This window comes from Sapajus apella, unplaced genomic scaffold, assembly GCF_009761245.1.
Source record: "Sapajus apella isolate SASKATOON/1434 unplaced genomic scaffold, GSC_monkey_1.0 scaffold47, whole genome shotgun sequence".
Lineage (NCBI taxonomy): Eukaryota > Metazoa > Chordata > Mammalia > Primates > Cebidae > Sapajus > Sapajus apella.
In genome coordinates this window covers 4780471-4793039 of record NW_022436987.1, presented here as the reverse complement: position 1 = coordinate 4793039, position 12569 = coordinate 4780471, and the positions used below count along the sequence as shown (strand labels likewise).

Genomic DNA, 12569 nt, shown 5'->3' with positions numbered 1-12569 from the left:
GGAGTTTTGCTCTTTTGCCTAGGCTGGAGTGAAGTGTAATCTTGGCTCACTGCAACTCCTGCCCCCCAGGTTCAAGTGATTCTCTTGCCTTAGCCTCCCAAGTAGCTGGGATTATAGGTGCCGACCACCACACCTGGCGAATTTTTGTATTTTTAGTAGAGATGGAATTTTACCATGTTGCCCAGGCTTGTCTCAAGCTCCTGACCTCAGGTAATCCACCCTCCTCGGCCTCCAAAAGTGTTGGAATTACATGCATGAGCCATCGTGCCCGACCAGTACCGCTAATTTATATATATTGATCTTGTGTCCTGCAACCTTCAAGTTACTGGTATGTGTATTTTTTTTTTGAGATGGAGTCTCGCTCTGTTGCCCAAGCTGCAGTGCAGTGGCATGTTCTCGGGTCACTGCAACCTCTGCCTCTGCTTCAGTTCCTGGGGTTACAGGCACCCACCACCACGCCCAGCTAATTTTTTTGTTTTTTGAGGCAGAGTCTCATTCTGTTGCCGAAGTTGGAGTGCAGTGGCGTGATCTCAGTTCACTGCAACCTCCACCTCCCAGGTTCAATTGATTCTCCTGCCTCAGCCTCTCCAGTAGCTAGGACTACAGGTGTGTGCTACCACACCCGACTAATTTTTTGTATTTTTAATAGAGACGGGTTTCACCACGTTGGCCAGGATGGTCTTGATCTCCTTACCTCGTTATCCCCCAATTTCAGCCTCCCAAAGTGCTAGGATTACGGGTGTGAGCCACCTCGCCTGGCCTGTGTGTGTATATCCCTTATGGCTTTCTAGATGTAAGGTCATGTTATTGGTGAATATAGTTTTAATTTCCTTTCCAATCTGCATGCCTTTTATTTCTTCTTCTTTCCTAATTTCCCTGGCTAGAACTTCCTGTACAATGTTGATTAGAAGTGGAAGAAGGGAGCATCCTAGTTTGATCTTTGGGGGAACATTTTGTCTTTTACTATCAAGTCTATTAGCTTTATGGTTTTGTTTATAGCCTTTTAATAGGTCGAGGAAGCTCCTTTTCCTACTTTCTTGGGTTTGTTAAAAAAAAAAGATTCAGGCTGGGCGTGGTGGCTCATGCCTGTAGTCCCAGCATTTTGGGAAGCCGAGGCTGGTGGATCGCCTGAGGTCAGGAGGTTAAGACCAGCCTGGCCAACGTGGCGAAAAGCTGTTTCTACCAAAAAATACAAAAATTACCTGGGCACAGTGGCAGGCATCTGTAATCCCAGCTACTAGGGAGGCTGAGGCAGGAGAATCGCTTGAACCTGGGAGGGGAGGGTTGCAGTGAGCTGAGATTGTGCCACTGTACTCCAGCCTGGGAGACAGAGCAAGACTCCGTCCAAAAAAAAAAAAGATTCAAAATGAAAACTTTAAAGGCTCTGGTAATTAGCTTTTAATTATAAGGCTCAAATATTGTATGTAATTGACAAATCCCAATTAATATATGAAAGCAGAATCTTTTTTTTTTTTTTTTTTCCTGAGACAGAGTCTCACTCTGTCACTCAGGCTGGAGTGCGGTGGCACGATCTGGGCTCACTGCAACCTCTGTCTCCCAGGTTTCAAACACTTCTGCCTCAGCCTCCCAAGTAGCTGGGATTACAGGCACACACCACCAGGCCAGGTAATTTTTGTATTTTTAGTAGAGGTGGGGTTTGACCATGTTGGCCAGACTGTTCTCTAACTGCTGGCCTCAGGCAATCCACCCACCTTGGCCTCCCCTCCCAAAGTGCTGGGATTACAGGCATGAGCCATGGTGCCTGGCCCAGAATTTCTAAATACATAAAGGTGAATTCTTATTTTTTTAAATTTTTTTAAAAGATGGGGTTTCACCATATTGGTCAGGCTAGTCTCAAACTCCTGACCTCAGGTGATCCACCTGCCTCAGCCTCCCGAAGTGCTGGGATTACAGGCAAAGGTGAATTCTTACCTGTGCTTTAAAAAAACCTGGAGCAATCTCGTGATAGTAAGTCTTATGAGATAAAAAATAAAAAAACCTGGAGCGAGGATGACTACCTCTCTCTCACACACACACATGCAAATACATCTTATTTATTCCTCCTAGGTGCTAAAATCAAATATTTTGCCTAGCTCCCCCTTTTCAGAACCACAATGTCCAGCTTCTTTTGATAGGCATGATCATAAGAATATATTTTGACCCTTTATTTAAGAGGCAACAATGAGTACAGCTTGCTGTATTGGTCCCTAAACGAAAGGATTGCGTCTGCCCTCATTGCTTGTTTTATTCAGTTGTAATACTACAAATTTATTTCTTCTGTTTTATTCAGTTGTAATACTATATAAAAATTCATTAAGTGGTAGTACTACATACAAAGAATGAGGTGCTAGAGCAGTACTGGATGACTTTAGTTAGCTCAGTTACAGCCTGGGTCTAGAAGAACTTTGGAGAAGCATACTGCTTCTGCTAATGCTAGTTTTTGGATTGCCAGGTCAACATAAAATGTAACTGTTTATGTTAAAGAATCTATTCTCCTAGCCTGCTCTAACTTGGAGGTCTGATTTAGATAACTTCCCCAATTGAGACATGATCATACTATCTCCAAGGGCACTTTCCATGTAACTTTTGTTTACCATGAGCCAAAGTATGAAGTGGCTGTTACAAGAATGGCCAACTCGCCAAGGATAAAAGCTGGAATTCAGTAGGCACTGATAAATGATCACAGAAAATCTTTACCAAAATTTAAATTACAAAGAACAAAACTGACAGTTTTATAACTGATGTCTTAAATTTGTCATTTATTTTACAGAGACTACCTATTACACTTAAGACATTGTGTTAGATCTTTGCCAAAGACAGGGTTTGGTCATATTAATGTAATTCACTTTTTCCTTTAACTTTCCATATTAATGTAATTTTTAATTCACTTTTCTTTATGCTTGCTTCAGGGGCTAAATCTGGGACTGAACAGCAGCATATGGCCCAAAGGCTGTGGTTTTGCTACTCATGCTCTATATTCTAGGCTCTTCCAGAGTTGAGTATAGCAGTCACTATCTTAATACAGTGTGTCACCATTTTATTTCCTGCAGAGAAACAGATTAACTTCCTTTATTTAATACTGATAAATAGAAAGGCTTTTTGAAAAAGCAAAAAAAATTTTATGTTTATGAAAAAGTGATTATGCTAATATCTGCCATTAACAAAGAAAATACTGAAATCTGCACAAAATCAGATGTACCATAAATTTTTAAAAAATTATAGGGCAATAAAACTGCGGGAAAAGCTGTGGGAAAATAGGCCAGATACGGTGGGCTCATGCCTGTAATCCCAGCACTTTGGGAGGTCAAGGCGGGCGGATAACCTGATGGAGTTTGAGACCAGCCTGACGTACATGGAGAAACCCCACCTCTTCCAAAAAAAATTAGCCGGGTATAGTGGCACATGCCTACTACTAGTAATCCCAGCTACTCAGGAGGCTGAGGCAGGAGAATCGCTTGAACCTGGGAGCTGGAGGTTTCGGTGAGCCTGGGCAAAAACAGTGAAACTCCATCTCAAAAAAAAAAAAAAAAAAAAAAGTCCCTATGCAGCTAATTACAAGAGAATATTGTAAATACATTCAAAAAGTTTTCCAAAAATCCTGCAATTTCATCTAGAAACTGATACATGTTAAGATTCATGATCTATAGCAAACTATAATGTCAAGGAAATCATGCAAGCTAAGGTACATATTTGATGCATTAGAAACTATCATTTGAACACTATTTAAATAGTTTAAGGTCTAATTCCAAGTTAAGGTATGTAAATGGAGATTAGCTTGGATTATATGACACAGGAGACAATAAAAAATGTTCTCAAAGACACTGCAATATATTTCCTTGAAACAAAACCTTAGCAAACAAAAATTTTCATACTATACATGGGAATAACTAAAACCTTTATTAGATATGATTTTTCATTAACAATAATGTGAAAATTAGAATTATGAATTCAAAAAGCAGTGAAGTCTGAAAATTTAAAAAGTAGACTAAGTATTAGGGGACAAAAGGTAAAGGAAGACGAGAATGTTTCTTTAATATTCATTATCTCCCCTCTGTACACAATGTTGCATATATACAACTACTTCATTTTTATTGACTTTATATAATAGTGAGATCGCCTTAAGCAACCTAGGGTATACAGCCGGTGTCCAACTTTCAGGGGTGGGGTGGGGGAGAGCAGAAACACACTTGATTAACAGTTTTCACCCACACATTTTAGTTAATTTTTTTCTTTTTTTTGCCAAGATTTTAGTAGTAAATTCATAAATACAGGAAGTACTTTCACTCCTTCAGTGTTAAAATAGAAAACCAAACAGTGCCAACAATAGTGGCTTAATTATTGGTATACAAGAAAAACATAACACCAATGGGTTTTCTTAATTATGCATTTTAAATATCAGTATGTGCATTTGTTTTTACAGTTATAAATTTTCTCATCTGTTTTAGACAACAGCTAATAGTTTTGGATCCATTAAGATGTTGCTTTTCAATTTGAAACATTTTGTGTATACATGTATATAAAAAAATAACCCAATGTATGACTCATCTGACAAATGTTTAAGATCAATAAAGGCTTATTTTTCAACATGCAGTTAGGAAGAGAGGGAAGCAAGCCAACCTCTCTACACTGTCTTTTTGCTGGCTTGTTTTTCCAGTGGTATCAATAGTGGTTTTTGGAGGGAACCATGTGCGTTCAGCCTACCTAGTTAAGATCAGATACCACAATCAACAAGAGGGGTAGAAGAGATGGGGAAGGGGGAGTGGGTAAGTGTTAAATATCAATTTTTTTTAAAGTGTGCATTTTGTACTCTTTCTAGGTACAGTATTAAAAATAGGCCAGTGAGGAAAAAATTGTTATAATTAGGAAAAAACTGCAATCAAATCAAGACATAATAGCCGAATTAAGCTCTTTTAATAGATTGCATATATAGATGTTTAGCCATATTCTTAGATCAACTCTTTAAGAGTAGAACTTTATATCCAATTTACATGCTCTAGATACCACCTTTCTTATTTTTTACAGTAAGGTTTGGTATTCAAATACCCACTGGTACACTGACAGCTTTAAGAAAAACAGGACACAGAGGGAGTTGTCATTTTTAGCAGCAATGAAATACCACTAACCCCTTTTTACATACCGAATTCAAGTCACTATCAGAGGTGAGTGCACCACAGTCACCAGGTACAAAATTGCTAGTTCATTTTTAAATTAATAACTTGAAATTACCCTTGCCCCCCACCCCATTACATCTTTTTATAAACAGCAAACATTTTGCTATTTTATACATAGGCTAGCAGGCTTGTTTCAATATGAAAGTGCTAATTCATTTACAGATTTTTATAATCAGTTATGTAGTGCTACAATAAATGTCCAATAATCTACATAGGAACAATGATGAATGAAAAATGAAGAATTGAATAAGGCTATCAGATTACCTTATCTTATTTACATATAAAGAATAGATACCCAATGGTGAGGAAGAGACAGAAATTGGACAAATACTCATAGGTGTAAAAATTACATCAACCTTTGAGCTTTATACTGTAAATGAGACATTTTAAATAGTCCTGTAGCCCATGCCTATTTTTTCCTCAGAAAAAGAAAAGCTGCCTTCATGACCTCCCCTCTTGTTTCAGATTTCCACAGTGTCACTTTGAAGCTTCAGAGTCAGGATCTTACTTTCTTCAAAAAATAAAGAAAATACGCCCCCTAAGGTACTTCCCATCCCCTCCCACCCACAAAATCCCGCTGGTTTCCTTTCCAGTGCCAGGTTGCATGATCAGGTCCCATCTCCTGGGGTTGTTGGCTTTTTCTGTCCATCTATTGATCATTAGTTTTGAATAGATAACATGAACCAGTTCTGGAACCACTACTAGGAGGAACACAAGCTCTTCACTACAATCACACAGCCGGAAAGAAAGAGATAACTCAATTCATCCCCGGTGCTGGGCCTCCAAAATTGAATGAACTTGGCACAACTGGAGCACTGAATTTGTATCCTCCATGCTTCTCAATCATTTTGGATTCTAGAAAACAAATAGAATTTTAGTAGGGCATTCAATCATCTACTAACTTGAGGAGATACTGATAAAACATTAAACAAGCCAATAGCTTAACCATCATTAGTGGCCAGGAAGTTCCAAAATTCATGTTTTCTCCAATGTATAGGGGCAAGGGAGCATTCATTATGTAGAGAATATAATCTCTTTTACTGTATGCTGTAGACTTCTTAGCCAATTTTCACTTCCCCATGTTAAGAAGAAAATATTTAAAAACCCCATTTTGATTCAAAAACACCAGTAAGGGCCATCTCTAAAAGGAAGAAAATCAAATAAATCAAATGCAGGCAAATCCAAAATATGAAATACTTCAGAATGCTATGCCTTGTTTATAAAGGTGACCCTTCTTTGACTATGACTATAAAGCTAGTTTGGCTAATTGTATAGACAATTGGACGAGGCGCACAGTGGCTCACACCTATAATCCCAGCACTTTGGGAGGCTGAAGCGGGCAGATCTCCTGAGCTCAGGAGTTCGAGACCAGCCTGGCCAACATAGTGAAACCCTGTCTCTACTAAAAATATAAAAACTAGTTGGGTGTGGTGGTGCGCATGTGTAATCATAGCTACTTGGGAAGCTGAGGCAGGAGAATCACTTGAAACCAGGAGATGGAGGTGGCAGTAAGCCGAGACTGCGCCACTACATTCCAGCCTGGGTGACAAAGCAAGAGTTTGTCTCAAAAAATAAATAAATAAAATGATCCTTAAAAATTTATTAAAAAATAAGGTCTATTGATATCTGTTGTGCATTAACAGTGGTGTATAACGTAAAATGTACTTTAAAAATTGCATACTGAAACATTTAAAGATGAAGTCACATCTGGGAGCTAATTTAACGTCATAAAGTAAGTTTTTCCTTTATTTTTTTGAGACAGGGTCTGGTCTCAGTCTAGCATCCGGGCCAGAGTACACTGGTGCAATAATGGCTCACTGCAACCTATACCTCCTTGTTCAAGCGATCCTCCAGCCTCACCCTCCCAAGTAGCTGGGACTACAGGCATGCACCACCTGCCTGGATAATTTTGTCTGGTTGCTTGTAGAGATGAGGTCTCGCTATGTTGCCCAGGCTGGTCTTGAGCTTCTGAACTCAAGCAACCCTCCTGCCTTGGCCTCCCAAAATGCTGGAATTATAGGCATGAGCCACCATGCCTGATCAAGATTTTACATTTTTAATAGCAATTTCTACTACCTAACCATCCCCATGAGCTAAAGTTATTACATGCTGAAAGTAGACTTCAAGTGTACTTTTTCTTTTTTGAGACGGAGTTTTACTCTTGTCACCCAGGCTGGAGTACAATGGCTCGACCTCAGCTTACTGCAATCTCTGCCTCCCAGGTTCAAGGATTTGCTTGTCCTGGCCTCTCAAGTAGCTGGGATTATAAGCACCATTACCACGACTGGCTGGTTAATTTAGTTTTTTTGTTTTAGTTTTCTTGGAGATGGAGTCTTGTTCTGTCGCCCAGGCTGGAGTACAGTGGTGCGATCTCAATTCACTGCAGCCTCAGCCTCCTGAGTAGCTGGGACTAAAGGCATGTACACCATGCCCGGCTAATGTTTTGTATTTTAGTAGAGATGGGGTTTCACCACGCTGCTGAAGCTGGTGTTGAATTCCTGAGCTCAGGCAATCTGCCCGCCTTGGCCTCCCAGAGTACTGGGATTATAGGCATGAGCCACCACACCTGGCCCAACTATACTTAAAAATAAGCAAACTGTAGCCAAAGCCAAAATTAAGTTCTCTTGTATTAAATCTCTCAGGTTAGTTAATTCCTATCACTTGCAACAACTATACATTTTATATCATCTTAAATGATATAAAATTTAAAACCTGTAAACATTTAAAAGCTATAAAAGTCACTAATTAAATAGAAGTTATGTTTAATTAACATACCATGGGCTGCTCTTCTTTGATCGGCCAGAGTTGCTATGTCTTGTAACTGTTTTCTTTGTTCTTCATTAAGACCGTGAGTCAGAGCCTGATACCACACAGGATTACGATTTTGAATAGCTATCAAAAAACAAAAACCAGGGGAAAACAATATGAATAAGAGAAGCTTCGTAGCTCCTTTCTATTCCATTCCTACTACTCCATCCCAACTCAACTGATCTGAAATTCTGATCTATTTTATATTCTCCCAATAATTGTTAAAATTACCTTATTTATGAAACAACATATATAGGAATAAAAATTAATTACAGCTTATCTTTATACCTCCAAAAATGCTAATTATTCTTATGATCCATCTCTCTAGCAAATAAGGATTCAGAGCCTAACTAGTTCTTACATATAAGTAACAAACTAGGGAGACTTCAGGAATAAAGCTAACCCAACAATCTTAAAAGACTCAAAGCTAAAGCAACTTGAAAATGATCAAGGCTACTTTGGTTAGAATTCTCAAATCACTAAATTTAAAAAGAAAAATGGGAAGCATTAAGTAGGCCAGACAAGGTGGCTCATCCCTGTAATCAATCCCAGCACTTTGGGAGGCTGAGGCAGGCAGATCACTTGAGGCCAGGACTTCGAGAGCAGCCTACCCAACATGGCGAAACCCCATCTCTACTAAAAATGCCAAAATTAGCCGGGCATGGTGGCAAACACCCATAATCCCAGCTACTCAGAACGCTGAGGCACAAGAATCCTTTGAACCTGGGAGATGAAGGTTGAAATGAGCTGATACAGTGCCACTGTACTCCAGCCTGGGCTATAGAGTGAGACTCAGTTTTTTTTTTTTTTTTTTTAAATTTAAGACGGAGTTTCCCTCTTGTTGCCCAGGCTGGAGTGCAATGGCATGATCTCAGCTCACTGCAACCTCTGCTTCCTAGGTTCAAGCGATTCTCCTGCTTCAGCCTCCCAAGTGGCTGGGATTACAGGCGTGTGCCACCATGCCTGGCTAATTTTGTAGTTTTTTTTTTTTTTTTTTTTTTTGGAGACGGAGTTTCGCTCTTGTTACCCAGGCTGGAGTGCAATGGCGCGATCTCGGCTCACCGCAACCTCCGCCTCCTGGGTTCAGGCAATTCTCCTGCCTCAGCCTCCTGAGTAGCTGGGATTACTGGCACACGCCACCATGCCCAGCTAATTTTTTGTAGTTTTAGTAGAGATGGGGTTTCACCTGTTGACCAGGATGGTCTCGATCTCTTGACCTCGTGATCCACCCGCCTCGGCCTCCCAAAGTGCTGGGATTACAGGCTTGAGCCACCACGCCCGGCTTGTATTTTTTTTTTTTTTAGTAGAAACGGGGTTTCACCATATTGACCAGGATGGTCTCGATCTCCTGACCTCGTGATCCACCCGTCTCGGCCTCCCAAAGTACTGGGATTACAGGCGTGAGCCACTGCGCCCGGCCTCAATTTTGTATTTTTTTTAAAGTAGAGAGAGCGTTTCTTCATATTGGTCAGGCTAGTCTCAAACTCCCAACCTCAGGTGATCTGCCTGCCTTGGCCTCCTAAAGTGCTGGGATTATAGGCATGAGCCACTGTGCCTGGCAAGACTCGGTCTTAAATAAACAAATAAGCATTAGGTAGATGCAGGAAAAGGGAAAATAGCACAAAATAAATGCCGTGTTTTTCTAGTCTTGCTTATTCAAATACTTTTCTTCAACATATCTATTGTCTTTCCATAGAAGGGCAGCTTTGCAATTCTCAAGTTAACATTAAAATGGTCACACATTTTTATATTGTAGCCTAAATAAAGGTCAAACCCAATCTGTGAGCAACAGAGAACAAATTTTCCCCAAATGGCACAAAATCAGGTTGTTAAAATCTTGCAATCTAACAAAAACATGCACTAGGTAAGTTGACATGACATGTTAAGTAAAAGAGTCTTAAGTCTGACCATGACCACACATACATAAGTAGCTACGCACATATGTATGTGTGCAAGTGGCAGATTATATTCTCTGTAATAAAGGGTTTCCACATGAGAAATTTCTCCAGAGTATGCCAAGAAGGTAAACTGATTTCCTCATGTAGTAGTGCCAGGTGTATTTTGGTGGGAGAAAACCTGACGTTCAATCACATGATTTTCTATTTCTCCTTTATTACAACTATACATAGCCCTGTGTTAGAAACCATCCTTTAGGAACTGACATGTGGTGTCTGTCTACAAAGTACAAGGGACAGACAAAGCACGTTAGGCACCTCAGTCAGTTCTTGCTGCCATGTAGCACAGAAACCATCACTTTGTGCTTCTGCAACCTTGCATCAAAACTACCTCATCATGGGCTTAGAAGACAAACCCAGTCGGGTGCGGTGGCTCATGCCTATAATCCCAGCACTTTGGGAGGCAGAGGCAAGTGGATCATGAGGTCAAGAGATCAGGACCATCTTGGCCAACATGGTGAAACCCCGTCTCTACTAAAACTACAAAAATTAGGTGGGTGTGGTGGTACACGCCTATAGTCCCAGCTACTCAGGAGGCTGAGGCAGAAAGAATCACTTGAACCCAGGAGGCGGAGGTTGCAGTGAGCTGAGATCATACCTCTGCACTCTAGCCTGTTAAACAGAGGGAGATCTTGTCTAAAAAAAAAAAAAAAAAAGAATATATTCTTCAGTTCCCGATGCATAGGAAATGATATATATATAACAGTAATTAACTCTGAGAGGAAAGGATCTTTTCAATACAGTGGCAATTTAATTTCTTAATGTGGATGGCAAAACAACAGATGCTATACCTTGTTGAAATCCAAGTAAATGAAGGCCAGGCGTGGTGGCTCACACCTGTAATCCAAGCACTCTGGAGGCCAAGGCGGGAGGATCACCTGAGGTCGGGAGTTCAAGACCAGCCTGACCAACATGGTGAAACCCTGTCTTTAAAAAAAAAAAAAAAGGCCAGGCGCGGTGGCTCAAGCCTGTAATCCCAGCACTGTGGGAGGCCGAGGCGGGTGGATCACGAGGTCAAGAGATTGAGACCATCCTGGTCAACATGGTGAAACCCCATCTCTACTAAAAATACAAAAAATTAGCTGGGCATGGTGGCACGTGCCTGTAATCCCAGCGACTCAGGAGGCTGAGGCAGGAGAATTGCCTGAACCCAGGAGGCGGAGGTTGCGGTGAGCCGAGATCGCGCCATTGCACTCCAGCCTGGGTAACAAGAGCGAAACTCTGTCTTGAAAAAAATAAAAAAATAAATAAATAAATAAAAAATCAAGTAAATGATTGTTATGTGGCTCCAGAATACTAGGCATATATAATCAAAAAATCTCAGGATTAAATTAATTGTTTAAAGCTAAAAATTGGCTGGGCGCGGTGGCTTAGGCCTGTAATCCTAGCACTTTGGGAGGCCGAGGTGGGTGGATCACCTGAGGTCAGGAGTTCAAGACCAGTCTGGCCATCATGGTGAAACCCCATCTTTTTAAAAAAAAAAAAAAAAAAAAAAACCTAAAAATTTGATTATGCCAAAGGTGCTAATTTAGTAACAACAGATAAAACTAGTTAACACACCACAGAACATAGGAAAAAAATAATTATAAGATCATGTAAGCGTGGTTGCTTCTAAGGAAAGCTGGGAGACCAAGAAGTAGCAAAGAGGCACTGTCACTGTATACCTTTTTGAACTACATTATTTTCCTATAATCTTTCAAAATTACAATCTAAATGTAAAATAACAGGATGAAGAAAGAATACTCAGAAACTATGGCAACCTTAGAAATAATTTTGGTTACGTTGTCTAACAAGCCTTTTCTAGTCTGGGTTTGATATCCTCCAAACTCCTCCTTTAAAGGGCAGACAGACTAGAACAGATTTGTTCAATGAAATGGATCCACATGTAACAAGCTGACTTACTTTGAAAGATAGCTTTAAATATCTGATACTCATCAACAGGGTTATCTTCATCATCAATGATTGTGGAATAGCCTTCCAGAGCAGTCTCTTCAGCATCGTCTTCTTCCCAATCTTCATCATCTCCATCTTCACCTGCCTGCTTAGCCAGAATCTCCAAATATTCTTGCCCATCTTCATCAATATCATCTTCATCACTTCCCAGTTCCTCTGCCAAGTCATAATATAAGTACTTTTATAACCATGAGATATTTTACTCAATAAAGTGACAGTCATCTCAATCACTGTCAGTAAATTACAACTCACAACTGACAAGAGAGAGCTCCAAGAATTGGTGTTTAAATACACGTTCAACAATAAATAAAAATGAAAATTCCCATAGGAGTCCAAGAAAACCAACCATGATTTAATGTATTCTTAATACTAGACATCTTAAAAAGGACTGCATATTATGAACATACTACTGTTAAACCCACCAAACTTTTTGTAAGATTTTTATTAAAGGCTGGATGATAAAAGACAAAAATGGCAATAGCTATCTATGTTGAAACACTTATAATAATTTCTCTTAATATTTTATTAATTTATACACTGATAGTATATAGTGTCTTATAGATAAAATGTACTTCTCCACATCTAATTAATTTTATAGTGCAGGTATGCTCAGGTTTTAGAATTAATAGATAGAATGGATGTCTGCAATAAATTTAGTCAACTTTTTTTTTTTTTTTTTTTT

At 39.7% G+C, this 12569-nt stretch overlaps 1 protein-coding gene across 2 annotated transcripts in view; it reads right to left on the bottom strand.

Moving 5' to 3' along the window:
• Positions 1-3876: 3876 nt before the first annotated feature.
• Positions 3877-12569, bottom strand: part of IPO7 (importin 7) — a 65143-nt gene continuing 56450 nt past the window's right edge. The window contains exons 23-25 of one of the 2 annotated variants that reach the window (XM_032240705.1): positions 11837-12043; positions 7947-8063; positions 3877-6026 (exon numbers count right to left, since the gene is read on the bottom strand). In XM_032240705.1, the coding sequence (XP_032096596.1) occupies positions 5929-6026; positions 7947-8063; positions 11837-12043 (422 nt within the window). In that variant the 3' untranslated portion in view covers positions 3877-5928. The remainder of the gene's footprint in view (positions 6027-7946; positions 8064-11836; positions 12044-12569) is intronic. The other variant, XM_032240706.1, reaches the window with a different exon arrangement.